Here is a 27421-nt window from a genome sequence, read left to right as displayed (position 1 = left end):
CACGATGGGACCTGCCTGCATAGGAATTCTAGAGAGTCGTGACTGATAGCCAGAGCCTGCCAACAAAAGAATAGAGCAGCCCGCTTGATCCACAAGATGAATGTGGTCTCTCTGTATCAGGACGCCGGTGAAGTGCTGTGCCGCCTGCGAGAAGCAGTCTACTCTATGCCTGAACCATGGCAACAAGGAGTTGTGCGCAAATTTGAGGGTGCAAGGCTTTCAGGAGCTCAAGGGGCCGTTCAGAGGTGAGCAGGTTGAGGGGACAGTGAGGGGGTCATATCTGTTCTGAATTCTGATGGCATCAGATAGTTGGGTTGGTGTGTCTTACTTGTTTCGGTCACTCGTTCACACACCGGAAAGTAAAATTTAAGTCAGGCATAGACAGTCTTGCTGTGCCCTTGCACAATTCTGAAGGGAAGAGATCAGAGATCGCGACGGCTTTGCACTTCAGAATTGGTTGAGTAGAGTGGAATACTGAAATACTCCACCCGATTGCAGAACTCCATGGAATTCGTCAGAGTTTTTTGGCAACTCTTCAATCTGCGTCCAGGCCTGACAAAGTTGCTTTGTTTTTCTAAGCTGGTGTGGTTTCCATTTGTATTGTTTTCACTTTGTTTCTGTGTGTTATGTACAGATAGGCTTATCTCAGAGGTAATCTGTAGACTGACTGTTCATGTTAAACTACCAAGGGGAGAGCAGGGGTTATCTAGGTGTGTAACTCTTTTATCCTTACTAGAAGGAAGGATCCCTACTTAGACAGGGTGCAAGCTTCTGCCAACTAGAGACCCCCATTTCTGACATTGGTGATCAGTGGTGAGGTTAGGACTTATGTTTGTACTTTGACATACAGTGATTAGTGTACACTACTACTGAGTGCAGACCATTACGCGACCACATACTGCTCTTTTATTTTTCCTTTTTTTTTGATAACCCTTAAAATATCCACGTACCATGTTTCTGCCTGGAGAGCCAGCAAGTGGGGTTGCAACTGTGATGTTTGATATTGAGAAGTTGCAGTCTTACAAAGTGGATCAGCTCAAACAGTTTTGTAATGGTTTTGGATGTCCCATTAGAAGCTCCACTAGGAAGGAGGAGCTGCAAAAGGCAATGATGGCCTAGCGGGCAGCAAAAGAAGCTTGGGTGGCAGAGGATGAGAATGTGGATCTGGAGGTGCAGTGACAGCAATGGGATTTTAGAGCTCAGGATCTGCCTGCAGGAGCATTTTCCAGGGGTGACAACAGTGTATCATCCAGGAATCAGTACCCAGAGGAATTGGAGGACAGATGACAGGACAGAAAGCATTGTCGAGAGCTTGGGAAGCTCAGGTAATAAATGGAATTCAAAAGTTAGAAATGGAGCAAAGGCAACAGTAGAAGGAGAAGGATCCTCGCTCTGGAGGAAAAGAAGTTGCTTGTCGCTCATGAGTTAAGTTTGAAGGAGCTGTATATCAAGGCCAATCAGGAAGAGTCCAGTTTAAATGGTGGCAGAGTGCAGCCAGTGCAGTCTGGGTGGAAGGTGCACATGCCAAAGGATATGGCAAAAGATTATAAAAAGGGGATGACATACATGCTTGGATTTTGGCTTATAAGACAGCACTCCACATGAATGATTTCCCTACGCCAATTGGGGGGCTGTGGAAACACTTTGAGACAGAGGGGAGGGATACTTTGACAGCCCTTGGGCCAGCCTCAGGTTTCAACTATAATATCATGGAGTATGCCTCGATTGCCCGGTATGGTCTCACCCCAGAGCAGTATAAGGACAAGTTTAGATCTTTTAAGAAAACTGATTCTCAAATGTGGTTGGAATGTGTTAATCATTTTTGCAGAGCACTGGATGGTTGGATAAAGAGCAGCCAGGTAACTGACTGTCAGGGATTGCACAATTTGAATGCTTGGGAACACTTGAATAGTCTTTATTTGCCAGAGTTGTGCCAGCATCTCATGAACAGCAAGCTGACTGGGCCCATAAAGCTTGCTCAGGAGGCAGACCGCTGCACGAGTACCAGGGTGCTGAAGGGGTATGGGGAAACTCAGCCAAAGGTGGGCAGGGGCCCCAGTAGAAGAGTGGGGGGACAAGGGTAAACAGAGCGAGTTCTGTAAAGGGCCCCAATCTAGTTCCCAGGGTAAAGATTCCCCTTTCTCAGGTGAGAAAAAGTCATGGATCTCTACAGGGAAACCTGCAGAGAAGGTTCCACGCAAGTGTTATGCATGTGGTCAGGAGTAACCCTGGGTGTAGTTCGCGAAGTAGCACTTCGCGAAGCTACGCAAAGTGCAGTTCGCACTACGCGAGCTACGCGTAGCACTTCGCGAACTGCGTAGTACCTTGTTCGCACTGTGCCAGATGTCGTTTTCAATGATTGCACAGTGCGGACAAGCAACCGGCACTGTGCAATCATTGAAAATGGCATCTTGCACAGTGCGAGCTGTAGTTTTCTGCTGCTCGAGTAGATTTTTACTCGAGCGGCAGCTTTCTCAACGCGAACTGGTAGTTTCTCATCGCGAGCGGTCGCGAGCATACGCGACCACTCGCAATGAGAAACCTGACCTCCTCGTGTTGGGAATCTCGCCGGGAGGTTTATTTTCCATGCTCGCGATCGCCAACTTGATGTTGCTGATCGCGAACAAGGAAAAAGGCTCGCCGGGATGTCATTTTGCTTGCTCGCGGTCGCCAACTTGTCGTTGAGGACCGCGAGCAAGCAAAAAATGACCGCAGCACTACGCAACACTACGCTACGCGTGTTCGCACTGTGCTACGTGCAGTTCGCGTAGTGCGAAGTTGCGCGAAGTTCGCAAACTACGCGAGCGTAGCGTAGTGCTTTGCCCAGGCTTAGTCAGGAGGGTCATATGGGAGGGGAGCAAGTGTCCCAAGTCGACACTGGCACCCACTGGTGTGCAGTCACGGGGAATGGCCAGTGTAGTTGGTCCCAGATGTAGGGTGGGGGCCAGCTAAGATGACCCTTGTGCTTGAAAACACTAAGAAAAGCAGGCAGTGGGTGACCATCAATGGACAGAGGGAGGAGGCTTTGAGAGACACTGGAGCTAGTGTGACTACAGTGAGGTGTCACCTGGTGTCTGAAGACGAGGTTGTTTCCCATGTGCACCACCAAGTAGTTGCTGGAGACAACTCTAAGCACCTGCACAAGGTGGCACAGGTTCTATTTGAGTGGGTGAGGTCTCGGGTTCCTTGAGAGTGAGCCTATCCATGCCTGTTGATTGTCTGCTGGGTGATGATTTGGAGGATCCCCCTTAGGGCGAGGTGGAACACCAGTCACACTTGGTAGGGTTGCCTGAGTGGGCATGTGTGACAACTCGGTCAATGACAGTCAGTCAGGATTATCAGAAAGACCTTTGCAGTGTTCAGTTGCAGTTGGGAGAATCACTTGCATCACCTCTGGGAAGTGTTGAAGAATCTGCAGAAGGCAGGTCTCACTATCAAGACCAGTAATTGCCAGATTAGGCAGGGGTATGTGGTGTACATGGGATACCAGGTAGGAAGCGGCCAGGTGAAACCCCTACAATCCAAGATTGTCACCATTCCGGCATGGGAGCCCCACAAGACCCAGACTGAGGTGAGAGGCTTTTTAGGTCTCACCGGTTAGTACAGGAGATTTGTCAAGGGGTATGGCACCATTGTTGCTCCTTTGACTGAGCTGACTTCTAGAAAGCAGCCCAGGAAAGTGATGTGAACTGAGGCTTGTCAGACCGCTTTTGATGCCCTAAAGGCTGCCATTTGCATGGCGCCCATGCTGAAGGTACCCGACTTCTCCAAGAAATGTGTTGTGCAGACAGACGCTTCATAGCATTACTTACTAGAGAACAGAGGTGGAGCACAATTGAGTGGGAAGCTTTTGCTGTGGTTTGGGCACTGAAAAAGCTAAGACCCTACTTGGTTGGGACTCACTTCTGGGTTCAGACAGAGCACAGGCACCTCAGATCGCTAATGCAGATGAGGAGTGAGAACCCAAACTGTTGGGGTGGTACAGTTCCCTACAGGGAATGGACTTTACAGTGGAACACTGCCCTGGTACAGAACACGCAAATGCTGATGGTCTGTCCAGAGTCTTCTGCCCTAGTGATGAGAACTCCCATGAGGTTGAGTAGTTGTCCCTACTTTCAGCTGGAGGAGACACGTGTTAGACCTGTCATCCTTGGTGTGGTTTCCCCTATCTTTTTGCCTCTATCTCCTGTATTTTTTATTGCATGCCAGACTTTGTTTTTGCTGGTTAATGTACTCTGGGCACTTTACCACTGCTGATTAGTGCTAAAGTGCACGTGCTCCCTGTGTAAATTGTAATTCTGATTTGTTCTCCATAATTGGCATATTTGATTTACTGGTATGTCCCTGAAGTGCATGATGTGTGCCCAAGGCCTGTAAATCAAATGCTACTAGTGGGCCTGCAGCACTGGTTGTACCACAAGCATGAGTTGCCATGTAAACTGGTCTCAGGCCTGCCATTGCAGTGTCTGTGAGTGCAGTTTTAAACTGCCATGTTGACCTGGCCAGTGCACCCACTTGCCAGGCCCTAACCTTTCCTTTTACTACATGTAAGACACCCCTCAGGTAGGCCCAAGGTACCCCCATGGGCAGGGTGCAGTATATGTGAAAGGTTGGCCGTGTACTGATGTGTTTTGTATGTCCTGATAGTGAAATACTGCCAATTATGTTTTTCACTACTGCAAGGACTAGCTAAACCATTGGTTATCATTGGAGTAGCCTTGTAACATTTTAAAAGTGTAACTTTCAATTTGAAACAGCTAGGGATTTGGAGTTTGGGCTCCTGGAGCTCAGGATTTAATAACACACCTTTTTAGTGAAGGTGATTTTTAAATTGTGGGTTTGAAATGGGCATTTTCTTCATTAACCATCTTGTGCCTTTGCCTGCCTGTGGAATCAATGTCTGGTTTAGACTGACAGGGGCTTATTTGTGCATTCACTCTAGACAATCACACAAAGGGAGTTGAGATGTGCCCTGCAGAACCTGATGGCCCATCACCGGGTTGAAGGAACTTCCTGAGTATGAGTGGTGGGAGGAGCTTTATTCTGAACTTGAATAGGGCTGTGCCTGGGCTTTCACAGTGCTTTCTCCACCCTCCTGTAATGTGTCTGAAGCCAAGACCAGGCAGAAAAAAATGTGTGCACTACAAAGACATTCCTCTGAAGAATGCCTAGTTCAAACTCCCAAAGGAAATTAAGTATTGAACCTAAAACCTCAGGCCTTTGGAACCCTTCTGAATTAAGAGGAGCCTATGCCAAGGAGAAGAGCTAAAGAGCTGAGAGGAGGAGCACTGCCCCTTTGCTGTGTTCCTTTGCTGGGTTGGCCTGCAGTTGCTGCTTCTGCTTTGGAGAGGAAAAGGACTCAACTTTGCTTTGCATTCTGCTTGTGAAGTTTCTCCAAGGTCTTGTGTGTGCTTGCCTCCTGCTGGAAATCTCAGAGCCATCAAGGACGTCATCTTCAGCATCCTGGAACTCCACTGCTGGCCACTGCAGACCTGCCTTCCAGTTCTGGGCCCTTGGACGTTGTTCCTGCTGCAAAGACCTGCTTGAAATTGGCACATAGCCCTTCCAGCATCTGTTTTTCTGATGCAGCACCGCTATGTGGGAGAAATTTCCATCCATCGCCACCATGTAGCGGAAGAAACCGCCGCTGCCTGAGTTCAGCTCACCGTGTCTCCGAAGTCCAAGACCACCACACTGACTCCGACACAAGCCCTGCTGTACAGCTGAAAGAATCGATGCATCGTGAGACAGCGGCTGAAGAAATCAACGCAGCGCCTGTTTTGCTGCCGCCGTATCAACCTCCAGTGCATCCAGATTTTCACATATCACACCTGTGCACCAAGTTTTTCTGATGCTTCACCCCAGACAGAACCGTCTTGGATTTCAACCCACTGCTTTACCCTACAGTCCGGATTGGAAGCAACACTTCTCCTGCTTGCAGCAGAACTGACACATCGCCTCCCCTGGGCTCAAGAACGGATACATCGCTGGGTTTTCCAATACTTCCTCCCTCTGGGGCTGTATTGTCTTGTGGATTTTGACACATCGGAGGTACTTTTTGTAAAGTCTCCGCATACATGAAGTTCTATGGACAGAATTGCTTGAAACGTTTTAAAAGTCCTACTTTGAATTGTATATGTTGGATTTTTGGCATTATGGTCTTGTTTAGATTAGATGAAGTTTCTTTGGGGCATATCAACAAGGGCTTTATCTCTGCTTTTTTGGCTTTTAAAGCCAAAGAGATAAAACTAGCGCCCTAACAGCAACAGGGTGCTAACGCGCAAATGCGCATGTTAGCTCCCTTTTACTCTACACTTCCCCGCATCTTTAATGAGATGCAAAGGGGGCGTTCCAGAGTAAAATAATAGGAGAAATGTCGCTAAGCGACATTTCTCCTATTAACAAGGATATCGCTAACCCTGTTAGAGATTAAAAAAAACAGCGCTAACCGCGGTTAATCCTGCTTTTTTACGTCTGGTATTTTTCGGATTTAGCCATGATATCCTATGTAAGGTGGATATCATAGCTAAGTATGTCTATCCCTATCAGCAAGCTATCGCCAAACCTTGTGGGATTATCGCTGTATTTCCAGCGATAATCTCACAATTGGCAGCTTGCGCTCTGAATTTTATTGCTTTAGAGATAAGCGTTGCTGATAGCTCGCTATCTCCGCTATAAAATTCAGAGTTGGCCGGCGATAATTATCCTCACGCTAAGAGCGCTGAGCGATAATTATCGCTGGCCCTTGCTGATATGCCCCTTTATTTTTCTAAATTGGTGGGGTGTCCAATTGTGGTGTTTTTACTGTATATAGTGTGTGTTATGTACAAATACTTTACACATTGCCTCTGAGATAAGCCTGACTGCTCGTGCCAAGCTACCAAGGGGGTGAGCAGGAGTTATCTGGGTGTGTAACTCCCTTATCCTGACTAGAAGGAAGGGTCTCTACTTGAACAAGGTGCAAGCAACTTCTATCTAAAGACCCCCATTTATAACATCCATTCACATTCTATCTAGATGTAATGCTTCACATTACTTTACAACATTCCTTTACAGCCAGACCTATTAGCATTGTCAAATCTTGTTTAGGTTTTGTTCAAAAGCAAAACTGATGTGTTGAATCTACAATTTCCAGCATGAAACGCAAAACTTAACTGGCTCCATTAACTAAAATCTAGGGGCATATCAACAGCAACCGGCGATAATTATCGCAAAGCGCACTCAGCGTTAGGATAATTATCGCCGGCTAGCGTGGATTTTTATCGCTGAGATAGCGTGCTATTAGCAACGCTTATCTCAATAGCGATAAAAATCCTCACGCTAACTGGCTAACGTGAGATTATCGCAGGAAACCCAGCGATAATCTCACGTTAGCTTGTTGATAGGGACTCACAAACTTAGCCATGATATCCTCCTTCCATAGGATATCATGGCTAAGTCAGTCCTGAAGCAGGTGTTAGGAAAGTAGCGATAACAGGTGTTATCGCTACTTTTCCTGACGCTATGCTTCATAGCGTGGGGCTTGATGATAGGAGAAATGTCGCTTAGCGACATTTCTCCTATCATGTCAGGTCAGGAATGCCCACTTTGCATCTCATTAGAGATGCAAAGCTGGGCGTTAGAAATCCCCACGCTAAAGCAAGGTTTCACGCGTTTGCGTGACCTTGCTAATATAGCGATTTAAATTATCGCCGCTTTTCGGACGAAAACGGCCACTGAAGCGGCCGCTAAAGCGGCGATAATTTTTTATCGCCTCGTTGTAAATATGCCCCCTAGTTACTTACTGTTTAGTTTACAAAACTTCGATCCTCTAAATCTGAACTAAATGAAAATTAAAATGTGAATTTATTTTGCCGGCTTTCATGTTTTTCAATTCACTGCGCTGCACCTGTTATGAATTTTGATAGTAGTGGCTTCTCCCCTGAAGTTGTCCTGATTATGTCTGCTTTATATCACAATCCGTAGTAATCAGATGAAAACAGGAGCCCTGCAACACAAATTGATATCCTCTGGAGGCGACGGCCATTGAACCAAAACGATAGAAGCACAAGTCAGTAATGTTTTTTTATAACCGGTAAATAATTTATTTATAACTAGCAGCTGCTATCTGTTAAGGAATCCGTCACAGAAAGCGAATCTTCTAAAATGAGATTTCCCATTAGGATTTTCTATGCTGCGAGGGTTGCGGCAAGCGAGAAAACTGCTGTTAGCCCGAAAGAGCTCATTTCATGCTTGGGGCGACGGTGGTTAGAAGACTTGGCGCATTTTGCTCGGTGCTGGGTGACTTCATTCCTCAGTGTTGTTAAAAAATGGAGTCCAGTTGAGTACTGAGTGCTTGTGTGCTGTCCTTGAATACACAAACACGCATATTAAGTGACAAATACCATCCACCTGAGCCGTGTCATCTTAAGGATTTGAGGGCCCAGGGTTAGAAATCTTATTACCTATTTTTTGCTAATTCAAGCCCTATGTTGGCTAGCAATAGTGAATTATGTGTTAATGGTTAAGATACAAAAATGCACAAAAGTGACCTACAGAGAAACAACACTTTCCCATGTGGTTCCTAAGAAATTGCCCATGCCTTAAAATGTCTCTGCAGTGGAGGTGGTATTCCTTTTTGCTAGATAAGAGAAATTAGGGTATTTCTACCAGGGTTGGTAGCAAAAAAGCAGAAGAGCACATTTCCCCACCTGCTTAGCCATTTCTACCCATTGCCACACTGGATGGCCCTGCTGTAATTTCTCTGTTGCTGTGTGATGTATTTCCATAAGCAGTAGCAGGCCTTTGTTGTGCCCTTTAAAGGATGGATGGAGCTCTCACCAGAACCCTGAAATGCTTGCTGTGTCAGAGTCCCGCCATGTCTCCAGAATACACTACTTAAAATAAGGCTAACAAGTCTTTAGCCTTGGCTTGTGTGTGCCCTGGAGCAATACCTTTGTTAGACCTTTCAGCCTTACGGTGGCCTTCCCCCAAACGTTTTGCCTTACTCTTCCATTTTTGTTGATCTCATTTTTGTTGGTCTTAGGACTCTGCACACTTTACCACTGCTAACTTGCTTATGCTTTCTCCTTTGAGCAAGGCAAAATTGCCTTACACCCAATTGGCCTTTTCAATTTACCTTATTGTACCTAGGGCTTGTAAATTGAATGCTACTAGCGAGTCTGACACACTTATTGTGCCACCCACTCAAGTAGACCTTTAAATGTGTCTCAGGTCTGCCATTGCAGCCTGTGTGTGCAGTTCAAACTGACATTTTAACCTGACAAAATAAAGCTTTGGCTACACTCAAACCTTCCTGTTTAACACAAGTAATTTTCCCCTAGGGAAGGCTCTAAATAGCCCGTAAGGCAGGGTGCAGTGGATATTAAGGGTTTGGCATGGACGTTTTAACTTGTACATATCCTGGTAGTAAATAAAAACCTTAAATTCGTTTTTCACTACTTCAAGGCCTGCCTCTCGCCTAGGATAACATTGGGTTAACTTATTACATTTAATAAGTGATAAGTTTCAACTGGAGCAAGTAGGAATATCGAGTTTTGTCTCTTGAGAATTGTAATTTAAAACCCTCTTTAATGATAATGTCAGAGTTTAAGACACAATTTTGAAAATGGCACTTTTAGAAAGTTGGCATTTTCTCGTCCTAACTATTTGGTGCCTGGAATCTGCATCCTGTGTCACTTGACTAGGTCTATCTGGAAGCTGGTATTTGTGTATTGTTCCTAGACATTGAGACAAATGGGAATAAATGTTGGCAGGATGGCCCATCTCTGACTTGATGGAGGAAGAGCTGTCACCTACCACACTTACAAAGGGTTTGACACTAGTCTTTTGTGACCCTAGAGTAGCTGGGGCTAGGGCAGGGAAGCAGGAAATTACAAGGACCTCTGGGGGTGGAAGTCCCTAGAAACTTCTCCTACTTAAAAGTGGGCACCAGATATAAATAATGGACCCTCAGACCCAACTTTTCAGTACACCTCTGGAGCTGTGGAAGACTCTGAAGGACTGCTGTACTGCTCTGTAAAAAGTATTGCTACTCTCTTTCTCTGCTGACCTGCTAGGATTGGACCTACATCTTGAGCCCAGAAAAAATAGAGTGACTCCAAGGGATAGTTGGCTGGTCTCCTGATCTTAGCCTCAAGAACAGAAAAGGCTCCATTCTCCTTGAGCCCAGCACCTAGACCCTGTCTGCTGTGAATCTTGTCCCACAAGGGTTGTCATACCAGACCTGGACCCTTGGAAGTGGGCCTGAAGGTGCTCTGTCAGCCCAGCTGTAGTCCTGTGAGCAGAACCAATGCAGTGTGGTACATCTCCAAGCAGCCACTTCGGAACAGCCGCAGCATGATGCATCCCCGATGCAGGAGCTTGCATCACAGCCCGTAACCTCCTTGGAACTGTTGCTGGGCATCGATTCCTAGACACATACCTTCACACCGCAAACACCACATTGAGGGCATCCTCAATGAAGCAGGACCTCGCATTGCAGCCTCACCACTTCTTCAGAACCGCCACTGCACGATGTATCCTCGATATACTCCTTGTCAATGGCATCCTCAAAGGTGACGCAGGACTCCGCATTGCAGCCCCACAGCTCCTCGACACGAGATCCAACAATGCTCCACAACCAGGAGTTAGGGTCCTTTTTTCAACAGGCCTAGTTTGGTCTTTGTACCCGGCCTGTGCTTCAGTTTGGTCGGCCTGAATTTATGACTCTGTCCTGGTCCATCGCAACCAGATATCTACAGTTGGCACTTTGAGCTTCTAGGTGCCATTTTTACTTAGAACTTCGAAATTGCATATCTCCAGTTCTACTAATTGGAGTTTTTGTCGTTTTGGTCTCAAATAATTTTCTCCATTTTACTATATTTTTCTAAATTGGTGATTGGCTTTTCTTGTGCTGTGTTTTTACTTTATTACAATTTGAAGTGCTGCATCAATACTTTACACATTGCCTCTAAGTTAAGCCACAATGCTTGTGCCACGCTACCAGAGGGTTACGCATAGGCAAATTTGGGGTTTGCTTGTGACTTCATCCTGAGAAGAATTGTGCTTGCTGCAGGAGAAGGGTTTTCCTTCCCTCAACCAGTAACCCAATTTTCAACAACCTTATATACATGGGGATGGACCGATGCACTCTATACCCTCCACACACACCCACCTCCTCAAATGCATCTGCCACGTGAGTTCCTTCTGGCACCAGCCACATCTTCCACTTGGTAAAGGATACTGATTAATACAAAATGATAACGTATGGTCCCAACTACCTGAAGTGTCCTAATGTAGCCATTTGTAAGTCATTCTAATATATTCAGCACCACTTTACCAGTTGCAGCGCCTGATTTTCATTTGTTTGACGTTATGTGGTGGCATGTGCCTCACAGCACTGCATACAAGGAAATAAAAAAAAGTCAACAATTTCAAAATAAAATACTGGTTTAAGATTTTATTTTAAAGTGCCATAAGTATCTACTGTGAACCTCTTACACAAATTAAATACTGATCTTTTAGAGAGACTCAGGTCATCCTCATGCCAGGGGATGCTATGGTTGATGGCGATGTCAGCAATGGTTTCACTAAAGAAGTCTGTGAAGGATTGGTTGCAGACAGTTTTCTGTGGATCATTAGAAGTTAAAAACTAGAGGCTGGAGATGGTAACCAGGGATTGGATAACAGTGTGCTTCTTGCAGCTGTGAATATAGAGGTTGGCGGGGCGGGGGGGGGGGGGGGGGTAACATGCTCTTGAAAAGGGGCTTGATCTATTTCATCTCCTGCATTTAAATGTATGTAAATAGTGGGGTTTCTATTCAAGAGAGAAAAGGGAACCCTTTCTATGTTCATAACTTCTCCAAAATGCTATGTGGGACAATCATCATATAAGAAGTGATTTTTGCACCGTTTTGGCTTCTGTATTCTAGGCAATGGGACAAACACATTTGCTCCAGTTTAGATTTTTGTACATGAGTGAAAAGAGAGGAAAGGGATTTTGTAAACCAATGCAAAATCATTTGAATCATAAACTGCAGATAAATCATTTGTCTTCTGTATTTTAGTTTGTGATAAAGACCACATTCTCCCTCATGATTAATTCTTGTTTAAAACCAGGTAACTAAACTGGTTTTGCACTACTTCCTTAGTTTTCATAATAAGAAATAGAGCAAATTCCATTTCATCCAATTGAGTTTCATCTTTCACATTTTAAGAGTGGAGAAAAGGTATTCTCCCTCTATAATTAGACGGACTAGGTAGTTCAGAAGTTAAGCAGCTGTGCTGCTTCCCATATGGTGAAAGTTTCTTTTTTTAAAAATGTGAAATCAGAACCCTTAACATAGTTAGTGACTTGTAAAAACTGAGGCTGAAAACCCTATGGTAATTAGATTTTGGAAAACAGCAAAATACCTACTTTTCAGTGGAGGAATTCTCTTGGAATGAAGGTTTGTATAGGAGAATTTGCCTATAAATATTGTTTTAGCTGGAATATTTCCAGATACACGTTATTGCAAGAATTATTGCCCACTGGAAAAGTTGGGCCAAAAAACTAACTTCACAACCTCTGAATGGAATGTGTGCATGCTCCAAATGTACTGTGGGCATAGTATGCACTAGGGTTGGACACTGAGAAGTGGTACATTCATGTCACTACACTACTCATTCATGGAGGGGAGCATGGAGTGACTCACTGTGCACACTACCTAATTGTACTTGTGTTGCATAGCTTGAGCTTAGAATCAATAGTTAATACTGAGTTGGGGAAATTTCACACCCTGTGCAATCTTTATATCCTTATGTGATATTCTCACCCACATATCCTGGAGCATTTGTAATGGTCCCTTGTAAAAGGCATGTGTAACCTCCCTGACAACACATGCTGAAGAAAAACAAGAGACATCTTCCTCAGCATGATCAACAAGCTCATTGTGGCACAGCCTATGACCCAGACAATACACTCCAAAGTTCACTTCTTCCACCTTGTCTCCTCAACATCATCACCAATCCAGTGCAAATCCCCTATATCCATGGATTGGACTGACCACATTGCTATCCCTTTGTCCCTGCTCAGTGTCCTGCCAACACAAGCTCACATCTTCGACCTTGTCTTCTCAACATCACCCCCAATCCAATACAAATTACCTATATCATTGGATTAGACTGACCACATTACCATCTCTATGTCTCTGGTCAGTGTCCTACCAACAAACCGAAATTCACACAAAAGAGAAGACCAAGCCTTCAGATCCTTCAAAGCCTTCTCCAACAACAACCTGATGCTTCAACTAACTTTTTATTGCACATCCATTGCCAACACCCTTCTAAAGAATTTCCATGCACCAACTAAAACACTGAAATGCAGGACATGACTTTCAGCATCCTAGTATTTTAAAGACCTAGATGACAGTAAATGTGCCATTAGCAGACAGGAAAGAAAATGGAAGAAAAGCAGAACTCCAGATGACCTCATTTTACTGATGCCCCTGCTTGTAACAACAGACAGCTCACTACATAAGCCAAAGCAATTTAGCATACTAACACGATCATGGAAGCCAGCAAATGGAGCAGAATACTTCCCAAGACAACTTCTAGCCGGACACACCTATCCCACATGTCACAGACATTTGCAATGCCAACAACCTCATCTTCAGTGAAAAAATACAGAAGATCTGACAGCACATCAACAACAAAATGCTTGTTTCTCTTCTTACATTCACTCTTACTTGTAGACTCCTTAAGTGGTCATCTTTCAAAGACCTACCTGGATCTTGCTTATATACTCAACTTTATAAAATATACTTCTGATTAACTTGATGTCTTACCTTCATTGTTCATGAAAACTCTCTTTAGGGACTCTCTCAAAACCCTACCCACTCTAGTTATTATCTCATATTACCAGAAGCTTTCAAGACAGGCCAGTTGCTCCCACTCCTTAAAGAACCTACACTAGACCCCGATGACCTTGCCAACCACCGCTGGATCAGTCACCAACTCTTCAGTGGCATGATCATCAAAAAAACAGTAAACATTCATCTCCAAGATAACATCAATGCTAAGCAGGAACTGCATGACAACTACTTCGGTGGTTTCAGGCCACACTGCAGCACATAGACTGTGACCTCACCCATATTAGGCATCACCCTCCGAATCACAGATAAAGATGATCACTGCCTTACACCTTCATCCACACCATGCAGTCTTGAATGGGATTTATTGGCAATATCCTTCATTGGTTTTCCTCCGACATTTCCAAACAACAACAGTACAATCACAGAGGCACTTAAGGTGCCAAAAAATACCTATCATTTGGGAAGTCCCCCGGGGTTCCACACTGTCCTATGTCCTCTTCAATCTCTACATAGAACACCTTGGAGCTGTACTCCTAAATGGGAGCATCAAAATGCAACAATATGACAATGAAACACAACTCTGCAGTGTCCTACCAGTTGTAGTACCCTACCCCAGCCCGCGTACTTTTAAATGATCACTCCACACACAGAGCTTGGGATTACACTTCATTATTCATCAGCGTGTAACCGTGAACGGAACATTCCACATTATGAGTTCTATTACCCACACCCACGTACTTACATCACTGTTCTACGGTGTCCATCAGGAACCAAAAGGGTACCGTCATCTCTAACTCACAAGACACTACATTTCCCCCTTTGTTCAATAAAAAGTACCAATAATACATATGTACAATACAACTCTTCAAAAAGTCATTTTGGCGCTCAAACCAATCGCCCAGATCTGGGCTGTTGAGTCTGCATAGATACCAAAGAAGGGTATTTGATGACACAGACATTGGTACAGTCATTAGGCTCTCTGGACTCTCAGGTGAAGAAGGCTTACTCCTTACATCTGAAGTTGGCGAAGGTCGAGGCAGGAGCTTGAAATGTGAAGAATCAAGCATAATAGACGTTTTAGCACTGTGAGCTGCCACCATGTGTCCTTTACTGGTCATAACTGTCAGTGGGTCAGCATTAAAAGGAGCATCAGACTTGCATTTCTGTTTTTGCCTGATGATCACTTGGTCTCCTCTGTTATACACAGTGTTCCGAGTACAGTGGTGTCAGTCTATATAGGTCTTCATTTTGCATTTGTGAGACGAATCAATGTTTAGAAGTTTATCAATGTCAATAGATCTCTCATTGGTCCATTGAGGCACTTTGGTGCTCATGGCTCTCCCAAAAATCAATGTGGCGGGACTTTCACCAGTGATTGAATGGGGAGTTGACCTGTAGGCATGTAGCCTAGACTGAAGAACTGAATTGAGTTCAAGCTTTTCCAGTGCAGATTTATGAGTGCCCTCTTATTGAGGGTACTCATACATCTCTCAACCACAGCATTTGCCTGTGGCCCAAGAGGTGTGATTTTCCGATGCTTGATATTTAAATGAGTGAGAAAGTCTTTAAAGTCCTGACAAAATCAACATTGCAAAAATACTTTCTAGTCTCTCAATTACTCTGTCATCAGTAGTTGGTGATAGATTTTCCATCAGAGGAAAACAGGAATATTCATCAACTATTACTAGTAGATGATGTCTATTGACAAGGAGTACAAAGAAATCAATTGCAATCTTCTCCCAGGCATGCTTTAGAAAATCAGACATGCTTAACAGATGTGGGGTTGTCTTAAATGACCAACAGTTGCACAAATGACAGGCCTTTAACTATTTTCAACTCTTTCATCAAGACGGGAAAACCACACTTGGTCCAGTAGCGCTTGTTTCATAGCAACAACCCCATAATGTCCCTCGTGCGCCAGTTCAATAACTTGTTGTCTCAGACTCTCGGGTATGACAGTTCTCGGCCCTCATAAGATGGTGCCTTCTGGAGTAACTGAAAGTTCTTCTTGCACCTTTTTCAATTTCTGGTATTCAAGGTCATCATGAAGAGGTCGAGTATGTGTTTGCCACGACTGGTGTGTGATAATGTCTTTGAGTATTGGCAAATCCCAGTCAGTATTCGTGACAGCAATGATCTGTTCTATTGATATGTCAGCAGGGGTACTGGACTTCACAATAAAGTTAACATAGGCATCAGCCGCTTCAGAAGTAGTGCCATGACCCTGTACTGGCACATGTGAGAAGTAGTCAGCAGGGTTTTGATCTTTTCCTGGATGATGCACAATCGTATATTCATACTGCTGCAATCGAACCCCCCACCTCTAAATGCAAGGGGGCATCTTGGATTTAGGATTACCGAAAATGGTGAGCAATGCTTGGTGGTCAGTGACAACTGTGAAATGTTTTCCATACAGGAACACATGACAATATATTCAAAAACCCACACTACAGCTAGGCTTTCTTTTTTGGGCTGTGAATAAGCACGTTTTGTCATTGACAAACTTTAGGTAGCATAGGCCACAATCTGTCTTGGGGCATTTGTATGTCCAGTGTGATGGGCAAGTATGGCACGAAACCCCACTGGGCTCACATCAAAGACAACATTCATCTGCAATTTTGTATCAAAGTAAGCCATTTCAGTTGCATTGTTAATTGCATGCTTGATTTCCTTGAAGCTGTGTTCATACTCACTTGACCATTTGAATGGGACACTTTGTTTCGTTAAGTCTCTCAATGGGGAACTTACTGTTACAAGAAGAACTGTCACCCAGGCCCTTGTCAGCAGCAGGCTGGACTGCGGAAACGCCCTCTATGCTGGAGCCCCGGCCAAACTGCTGAAAAGACTGCAACGCATACAGAACGCCTCTGCACGCCTGATCCTCGACATCCCCCGCCACAGCCACATCACACCCCACCTGAGAGACCCGCACTGGCTTCCCGTCAACAAAAGGATCACCTTCAAACTCCTCACCCACACACACAAGGCACTCCACAACACCGGACCAACATACCTCAACAAATGACTCATCTTCTACACCCCGAACCGCCAGCTCCGCTCCGCAGACCTCGCCCTCGCTACCGTCCCCCGCATCCGAAGAACGACCACCGGCGGCAGATCGTTCTCTTATCTCGCCGCCAAGTACTGGAACGACCTCCCCATCCTCCTACGGCAGACCGAAGACCTCCTGACCTTCAGGAGGCTACTCAAGACCTGGCTGTTCGAGCAGTAGCAGCTACCCCCTCTCCCTCAGCACCTTGAGACCCTCACGGGTGAGTAGCGCGCTCTATAAATGCCTTGATTGATTGATTGATTGGTAAAGTCACTAATATACCTCAAACAGTAACTGGCTATACCAAAGAAGGATCTCAGCATAGTTACATCTTGTGGGAGAGAAGTAGATGACAAGGCTTGTACTTTGTTTGAGGCTGGGGTCAGTCCCCATCAGAAAAAACATGGCCAAAGAACTTGAGTTTGGTTTGGTATAAGTCACATTTTGACGCATTTAACATGAGACCTGCATAAGCAAGTATACAACACACTTGTGCCAGAGAATTACCATGTTCCTTTCGTGTGGCCCAAAAAATTAGTATGTCATCACTGTAATTGAAACCATTTGTGACTGACTATATTATACGGCAAATGACATCCTGAAAATGTTTGGCAGCTGATGACATTCCAAAACATAGTCTTTTATATCCAAACAAACCAATATGAGTCGAAAAGGTAGTAATGTACCTGCAATTCTCTTCCTGTTTGAGCTGGTGATGCCCTTTGTTCAATTCAAGGCAGGAAAATACTTTTGCTGTATTCATCTGTGTAATCGTGTAGGCAATCTGCAGACCTTGATGTCGTTCTCTTTCAATCACCTTGTTTGCTTGGTGCATATCAACGCAGATGTGCACAGCTCCTCCACTATCTTTTTTTGGCACTACCACTATGGGTGATACCCATGGCGTTGGACCAGTAGATCACTTAACGATGTCATGCTTTAATAAAGTATCAAGTTCTTTCTCAACAGCCTCTTGTAAATGGAATGCAATTCAACTAATTCATTGAGCAATAGGACTATATGAAGTTACACTTACATGGTCTTATGCCTTCCTAATCCATGAAACAAAGACGGAAACTGATTCACTAGCTCATGATAGGCATTGACATTGCAGCCCCGTGCCAGCATTAGTACTGAAACTGAATAAACATGCGCCCGATGAAGAGCCTGATAAGACATGAATTGGCACCTGTACTTTCATATTTTTATGCTTCGCAGTGGCTATGAATGAACCTTGACTTTGCAGTGGTGTTGAAGCGGCCCACGTACACACTATGGTTTTCGAACTAGTTAAACAGGGCACTGGGGACAGATCATTTTACTTCTCCACCAGCATAAAGTCTATCAACGTGCCACTGTCTGTGATAAAAGGTATGAAGCACTCATTCACTTTTGGTGAGATCGTGGGACAGTGCCCAAATGAATTTTGTACTTACACTTGTCGGCATACCTTTGATCAGCATTCTTCCTTGCATGACGCTAATCCTACATGTATACCTTGTCTGGCAGTCAACATTTACATCACACACCCTTCTTCCTGACTGTCGCTCGACAATGACAGGGACAAAATTTTAGATGAAGAATTTGATGACAATTAACATCATTCAGTTTCTACTTGAATCAACTGATGTTGCCACTTGGCCTTTTGAGTATGTGTAAAACGTTGTGTCTCACTCTTTCTGGCATCCATTTCGTTTTCCTGACGATACACACTTGATCTTGCCTCCATTTTATTTTATCAACGTGATGCACTTGATCTTTCCCTCACTTTGCAGACTGCTACAAAATGGTTCTCTTTCCTGCATCCTTTGCATACTTGTACAATGGATGGACATCTACTCTCATGTGGAAAAGGGAATCAACATCACAAAATGAAACTTCTTTTTCTGTGGAGACATTACTTTATGGCCTTCTATCTTGCACTTCAATTTGCTTTTCGCGCTCAGCGCTAACTCATTTTGGACCATTCCGGCCTCCATATTAGCTGCTTGTCTAGCATCTCTCTCCTCTGCTTTGCAAGCCATGAGTACTCGTTCCAAGCTGAGTGTCTCTTTCAGCATTCTTCATCTAAAGGAATCAGAGAGGATGCGCCGCATAGCATCTTCATCATTAAACTCATTAAACTTCGAATGCTTTATGAGTGAATCAAGTCTTTCTACAAACTCGGTCACCAGCTCTCAGCCTTTGCTGACTGAAAATGTACCTTTCATAGTCGACATTCAGCATTGGATTGAACTTGGTGTTTAACGCTTCTTTGATTTGACAGTATGTCATTTCATCACTTCGCTTTATGTTTTTTTAGCACTTCTTTTACTCCATCACCTGCTAAATTCTTTAGGTATTTAATGATCATTTTGTCATTTGCTTCTTTCAGGGCATTAATTAAACCATCAAAGGTTTCAATCCAGGCAATCCTTCTGTCACCAATATTTAGTTTCTTGGTGGTATTGAAGGGAAATGGTTGTTTTAGGAATGCAGCAGTATCCGAACCTGTGGAACCTTCTACTCCCGGGAGTGTGCTTGCTCCGGTGGTATCTGCTGCCCACTTGTACTAGCACTTTCATTGCGCACTAGCTGTGTGCTGACATTTGGGTAGCCGCACCCACTCTGCAGCTGAAAGGCACTGTCTTCATCTTTGGGGGTAAGTACTGGCTTTGTTTCTTGCATGCATTCTAAACCCGTCTCACCTCTTTGCATTGTATCAAATGTCTACTGCCTCTAACATTTCTTGTCATTCACCTGCTTCAGCTCACAGTGGTCTGTTGAATCTGATTGTTGCTACTCGCTGCACTTTCTGCACCTGGTTGCCACTGCCCTTAGCGTTTCTTGAGGTCAGAAATGTTTCTGCATTTAGCACTTTCTAGCACTCGGCTAGCCCAGCGTCTAGCGCTTTCCTATACCTGGTTGTCACTGTGCTTAGCATTGTCATACTGCATGAATGATGGCTCTGTATCTCATTGTGGTGCAGTACCTCTTGCCTTGACTTTTCCAGCAAATTTCTGCCCGATGACAAACACACTTATGAAAGGCCTTTACTTTATTCACAGTCCTAGCACGGGCTAAAGTGTCGCTTTGACTCCACATATGCTAACTGTCGAATTTCACTTCCTCTCTTGGAGAACACTTTCGGTTCTTCGGGTAGTGGGTTTACGTAATCTCCTATCTCATCACCAGTTGCAGCATCATACCCCAGCCTTGGTAATTATAAATGATGATGCCACACACAGAGCTTGGTATTACACATCTTTATTCATCAGCATGTAACCATGAACTGAACATTCCATATCACAAAAGCTATTACCTAAACCCATGCACTTACGTCACTGTTCTATGGAGTCCATCAAGAACCAAAAGGGTCCTGTCATCTCTACCTTACAAGCTACTACAAACTCTTATGAAAGTCTTCTCCGTTCCAGATATCCAACACCTTAAACACTGCCTGTACCTCATTCAGAACTGGGTGTCCAGTGCCGACCTGAAGAACATTGCCACCAAAACATAACCACATTTATTTATCAAGAAGCAAGAACAAATAAAAACTTGGTTCAATTGCATGAACCATGACCGCTATGAACCTCAAATGTTACTAAATGCCAGGTCACTTGATACACCATGAACACCAACCTCATCATTTACTTCTTCCCTCATACCACAACCATATGTGGGTTTTCCATAAAAAACGGGACCTTTCACAGCAGGCTGGTGCCTTCCAACTAGACCTGTACAAGATTTTTTATTTCACTTGTGAAATTCATATTTGTGAATCCCATTTATGTTCACGAAATTCTGTAAATGTAGTGGCCACAGAATTAAGCCCAATTTTGTTCAGTGGGAGACTATTATGATCCGAAAATGTTCCACCGGAGGTCCCTTGACCTCCCCATAGCTCCATCCCTCCCCTCACCCCCCCCCCCATTTTGTTTCAGCAAGTGAAATTTCCGGCTAAGAAAACATCTAACATGCAGCGTTCCTTCATCTCTCATAATCCCGATTTTGCTGGTAACGTCTGTTTCATTCAGAATTAAGAGTTTACTTATGATGGGGCCCTTAACCGTTGACAATTAGTTTACCCATTGCCATTCCTGGGGTCTTATCCAGGCATGAATTCCCACGAGTTCAGTAGTAGTATGTGTTGAGCAAATTATCATGACAGCTTATTTTGTTTTAACTGCACATTCCACTGGATTATTTTCCAGTTTTGCGATCTCCAAAACATTGAGCTTTATTGACAACAATTCAAAATTAAAGGGCCGGTTACGTGTCAGCCAGAGGGATGTTCCTGGGGAATACTGCGCTGGTTGATTGGCAGAGCTAGTATTACTTCACATGAATATACCAGATGTAGAAGCTGAGGTTTACTCTGTAATAATGCACCTATCAAAACACCCAGAGCTATGAAGCAGAGGCTCTGGACCGCCACTACCGGAACCCTCACTCCCCCTCCCAGAGCACCGGTGAGAATGCGTCACTTCCTCAGCAGCCATGGAGACTGCCCTGCACCGAAACTACCCTGGAAAATCTAATAATCCTGTTGGGATAATGAAGCTTGTGAAGGCCACATTCGTATTACCAGGCCCCTCAGAAAGTGGACCGAAATGTTTTTGCACTGAGTCTCGAAAAAGACAAAAATGCCAGCTATGTCCTCGGATTGTTTCAACAGAAGGCTACAGCGCGCCCTTTCAGTCTTTTGTTCAGAACTTCCAGATGGAATTCAGGATTGTCAAAGATTCTAAAGAACCAATACTATATATATTCATGTAAGCGAATTTTACTTTTAAGTGCCAGAACTTTGATTGAGTACATTGTACATTTGAATGTCTGTGAACTGCAGAGGTTTTCATTTCAGCACCGTGGACAGCAGAATTGCTTCTTTAAAATGCAGCGGAGTCCATAGCAAACATGCACGTATATGAAGCTAAAAAACTGGCCGCATAAAGGGCTGTGTTTGTAAGTAACTGCATCAGCACCAGTATGACGTAATTGTTTACACACACATCTACCTAAAACAGGGTTATCTGCAAAACCCACAGTTGACAAAAAAAACAAAATTTTGGAGTGATGAATTTATTCTGTCATTTGTTTTCTACGAAAACCAAAACATTGAAGTCAGGAACTATATGTATTTTTTATTATTTTTTATTATTGCAAGCCACAATGTGCGTGATTACATATTGGACATTCAGCCTCGAAACATGACCATCCCTTCTTGAGTTTCCTCTTACATCAAATAAAGGTATTTATTTATCGAAACAGAAACCGGTATACATAATATAAAGGGTTAAACATAATAAACATGTTGAAATCTTGTTTAGCACGTTTTGCAATATAAATAAATATAACACCATTCACCTGAGCACCGAAAGAGGCATTTTAGAAAGCCAGTGCGTGCATTGTGTGCAGCCAGAATATCGAGTTTTAAACATCGTCTTAGAAAATTATCCCAGCCAAACATCGACAACCACTGAATAATGAATGTAAGTATATATAAGTATGGATTTACTAGCTGTAGTTCTACTTTTATGTACCTTCATTATGTATGTATTTTCGAGGTACGCAGAGGCAATAGTAAATCTATTCTTGCACCCCCCACCCCCTCACACACACGTATATATAACTTCATTGGGTCATTATTGTCAAGTCGATATTTTTGAAGGACGATATTTATATATTTGATAATCTGATATACAATCACATGCACATCTCCCACTTAAGAAAAATATGAGGTATCTTGCCACCAGTGTATGTGAAATACTTCAACAATATTTCTTTTTAACTGACATTTGGGGGAAGGGTTCTTCAATTGCCATAGGGGTGAGCTTATCAACACAATGAATAGTAAAACCCTCTAAACTTTTCTTGATATCAATACTGACTATAAGTGTGAAAAGTATAGATATTTCGACTTTCACTGAAGGTTATCGATACAGAATCTAGCCACTCTAAAAGCCTACCACATTTTGGCATTCCTAGCTTCCACGATCCCAGCTGTTAAAATTGGCTAAACAATGCATAACAGTGGCGTGGGCACTCAGTTATCACCCATCCTTAACAATGCATTTAATCGATGTCTAATACTGTAACTGACATGTATTTTTCGATTTGCCTTTCAGCAAGTGGGAGGGATTCAACAGTGTTTGGCCCTCATTATGAGTTGGCTTGTTTTAAGTGAAGGGATCCCAGATTCTCCAATTCTGACCAGTATCTGTGCACTTAAATCAGGCCATTATGGCCCAGATTTACAAAGGTTTAGCATCAGGTTTGCGTTATTATTTTAGTGCAGACCCAATGAACAATCTTCTGGGGGATTTACAAACTAATGCAAATTGTTTCTTTTTAAAAAAAATTTTTTTTAGAGTTTTATTTAGCACAAACTAGACCCGAGATTTCGGGTATTAGAGCGCTTTACATGAGCACCAGTTTTGTTACAGAAGGACACATTCATTTTTTTTAGGCACGGGAAGATTAAGTCATTTGCCCAGAATCACAGGAGGTTGAGCGTCGTCGCCGAGACTCGAACCCGGTTCCCCCGCTTAGAGGTCGACCGCTGTAGCCATAAGGCCACATCCTCTCCTCTTCTTGAGTTGAATTTTAAGAAACACGAAGGGCTGCTTTGCCTTACTCTGCGTTGATGGAGAGTTCTATGGGTGGTGCATGGGCATTCCTTTGTTACCGCCCAGGGTTTTTGATGCAAATACTAATGCTTTCATTTCTCCTTATTTTTCTGACTTTGAAAATACCAGGTGAAATCTGTATGTTTTCACCGATTGTGAGACTATTCCACTGATATTTACCACCTGCTAAGGGTGGGTGATAAACATCAGTAGGGTAGCATTTGCAGGTGAGGGGCTACTTAGGGCATGTCGGGCAAGAGGAGGCTGTAGCTTTACTCAAGTTGTGTTGCTGGAATGGGTAGGCAGTGGTCGGGCTGTGCCTGTTATTGCAACCCCTGCCTCTCTTCACCTGAGGATCTGGCCGTGCAGTGGAAAAACTGGGGCAGTGTTTCAGGACCAGGTAATTTAGGGTATGGATATACCTGATTACTCCTAGTTGCTCTAAGCAGTATACACCTTAGAGTAACCCCAGTCAACTCATAATGAGCGCTTATGATAAATGTCATCTAATTGATGCTAAGCTATATTTATTAAGCTCTATCTGCAGGGTCTTGAAGTTCATTCTTCTCTAGTATGTTTTACAGTAGAATAATTTAGGTAGCTAGGTTGTGGCATCAGTCAAATTAACTGAAAGGAAAATAAAGGCCATTAGTGGACACTACACCCAGAAGCTTCCCTCTTAATTTTGACTTTTAGCTTCTTAAGCTCATTGTTGTGTTCATCAATGACCAGGCCATAATTGGTGATTTTCCAAGCATCCTCATATAGTTGATGTTCAAAATTACTTTGTGCCACGTGGTGGAAGATTTGCGCCATCTTCGTCCTCCCAGGACGATGAGAGATGTCAGCCACAGCCAGAGACTGCTGGAGCTGCAGCGCTTGGAGGTACTGCTCCACAGACTTAGCCTCTTCCGAGAGGAGCAGAAGCACATGGCCTTTGGAGCAATAGTCTTCTACTCGAGTTTTGAGGTCATTAGAACCATGCCTCTGAATGGTTTTGTCCAAATCCTTCAGAGCACTCCCATATTCTTTCAGGTGGCACAGACACGAGGCTCTCATCCGCAGATATCGGGGATTATTATTGCTTGCAATGACCGCCAAGGAGCAGTGATCTAACGCTTGCTCATGTAGATCATCCTTCATCAACGCCGTTCCTTCTTGGGCTGCAATCTGTGAAAAGGGAAGAAAGACTTATGCTTTAGTAAATGATTTGTATACATTTTGAAATGCGAGGACCATTGCCTCATGCAGCGTTTACAAGAGTACGCAGATTAGTATAAGAATTTCTTTTGAATCACATTACATCCAAAGCCAACTTAAACATTTTCTCTTAAAACACTTGAAAAAGTTTGCATTTATTCTGATTTTGGTCACTCTGAAACTGCACCCCCTTATCCATACTTGGTCATTCTTTGCACACCATTGACCACACTCTGCACTACCTTGGCTCTGCTTCACCCTCTTTCTCCTGCACACCTATGTTACCACACGCTGTAAGATTCGCCATCAAACTAAAGGAGCCTCTTTTTTAACTGTCTGTGTCTCGTGCATTGAGCATTCTACATCTTTAGTAATACCTTTCTGACTCATAAATTTCACTACAGCCAGTAAAGGTGACATCCGAGATGCGTTTCAAATCTTAAGCTACAAATTGCAGCTTTCAGGAAAGATTTGGGTGTACAAACATCAGAGCTGTCGAGTAGTTTTCTTTGTTGATAAACCATGAGTCATATCACTGTGAGGTGCTGAAAACATCACCGTTCATGCAGCAGCTCAAGAATCTGCTTGTAAGATTCAGTTCTTTTTTGACAATGGCAGGTCATGATGATGCTAGAGCAGGCAGCAGAGAGAGGTAACCTGTCAGAGACCTCTCAGGTGTAGTGTCCACCTCCCCGTATATGGCCTGAATAAATTCAAGCATGCTCTGCACATGATCAATTACATTCCGTAAACAGTGCCACAGGCATTCTACACGGTCAGGCAGGTTTTTCAAACCATCAGCCAGGCTAATTCGCGATTTAATGGAAGGAGAACATAACTCCAGCGGTGATATGGATACAACTCATGGAGGAAAGGAGAATGTGTTGATGAAGGTAGGGTCGTCTGGCTCGGCGCTCTCTGAGAGAAATTAGCAGAGGGTGCAAGGAGAATCATGTTTTGTGGGAGCTGACATGGTATGCAGAGGGACAGGAACATTCTACATGTAATCTGGGGCTGATGTCTGCTGACCCTCTTGAAAACCATCTGTACTGTCTGCCATGTCTGGGATTCCTCACTTACCCCCGTGGGTGCATGCTGTGTGGCTGTACTCCATGTGGTGTGAATGGAGACTATGGGGCATATTATCAAGCACGGCGTTAAAATTATCGCCGCTTTAGCGGCAGAAAACTGCCGCTAAAGCGGCGATAATGGGCTTTTTAATATGCCGCAGAGAATTCCCATAGAAGCCCATGTTGACACCAGATCATGGGCTTCTATGGGAATTCTCTGCGGCATATTATCAAGCCCATTATCGCCGCTTTAGCGGCAGTTTTCTGCCGCTAAATCGACGATAATTTTAACGCAGTTTCTTGATAATATGCCCCTATGTGTTTAAGACATTCTGTTCTCTGAGATGACACATTGCATGACACACAAGGTGTTGAGTACAATCACTTGGGAAGTACAAATTGTATCATGAGAGGGCAAAGAACAAACCAAAGAAGCGAAAGAATGTACCTATAGGCGAGATAATGCTGTTTCTTGTTCTAACCCCCACCTGGCCCCCTGCCTCAACTGTGGGGGCCATTTTGGAAAGGGGTACTATCCTTATTTTACTCATTTTATGATTGTAATACTCACTTTTGCTTTAGTTTAATCTTTCTTTACCAGTACATTTCTGCACCCAGGGGAGCCTGGGACAGGAGTCGTGGGTTGCTGAACCCTGGTTCAGAGTCCTTCCTTATTTCACTCACCTGATTTTAATCATCTTATACTCGCCGCATTACAACGCAAGCAAGCCATGCATCTAGCCTTGCCCTCTGCTCATGGTGGGCTATTTACTTGTATGCATAGCTCGCCTGCACCACTGGCGTGCTGAGGGCGCACCAAAGGTAAGCCCGTCTGTGTCCATCCGCGCACAGACCTCGCACAGCACCAGCACTCCTGCCAGTTTTGGCCCAGAAGCCCCCTCAGGATGACATACTTACAGGACACACTGCTGGCCTTTAACCGTCCAGGTGAGTCTCTGGGTTGCACATGCTGCAAACCCACCTCCTTCTCAGCGTCTTCTCTTTCTGCTTGCTCTGCCTGTGGGGTGTCTCCCTCTGAACTTTGGCCTGAGTTATGACACCGGCACAACGTCTCTGTTGACTATTTCTACTTCTTCGCGGTACAAAAGGGGGTGGCGATGGACGGAGCATCAGAACCAATCAAACACTCACACCCAGTCAACAGATCTGGGTTTGATCCATCACCGTTCTTTAGCCCACTCTGCCACCCCAGTTCAGACATGGCCATATGCAAATCAGTCTGACCCTGTGCCTCATGGGGACAGTCCAGCCCGAACTGCCAAGCCATGCCTTCCCTGGACGGAGCATCAGAACCAATCAAACACTCACACCCAGTCAACAGATCTGGGTTTGATCCATCACCGTTCTTTAGCCCACTCTGCCACCCCAGTTCAGACATGGCCATATGCAAATCAGTCTGACCCTGTGCCTCATGGGGACAGTCCAGCCCGAACTGCCAAGCCATGCCTTCCCTGGACCGGAAACAAGCTTCCTAGGACCGGTTTCTGGCATTTCAGCCATCTTCTGCCAGGCTTGCTTGAATCCAGTGGCAAAGTGAGCAAGGGACTCACGTCTGAGCATACCCTGCCAACTTATGGCGAACAAAGCGGTACAAAAGGGGGTGGCGATGGACGGAGCATCAGAACCAATCAAACA

General features: G+C 44.2%; 1 protein-coding gene across 1 annotated transcript in view; it reads right to left on the bottom strand.

The window, feature by feature from the left end:
- Positions 1–22038: 22038 nt before the first annotated feature.
- Positions 22039–27421, bottom strand: part of TTC34 (tetratricopeptide repeat domain 34) — a 625964-nt gene continuing 620581 nt past the window's right edge. The window contains exon 8 of the mRNA XM_085609186.1: positions 22039–24665. Within this exon, the coding sequence (XP_085465312.1) occupies positions 24144–24665 (522 nt within the window). The 3' untranslated portion in view covers positions 22039–24143. The remainder of the gene's footprint in view (positions 24666–27421) is intronic.

Source organism: Triturus cristatus, chromosome 1_2, assembly GCF_964204655.1.
Source record: "Triturus cristatus chromosome 1_2, aTriCri1.1, whole genome shotgun sequence".
Taxonomy (NCBI): Eukaryota; Metazoa; Chordata; class Amphibia; order Caudata; family Salamandridae; genus Triturus; species Triturus cristatus.
The sequence above is the reverse complement of the archived record's forward strand: the minus strand, read 5'-3'. Positions and strand labels throughout refer to the sequence as shown.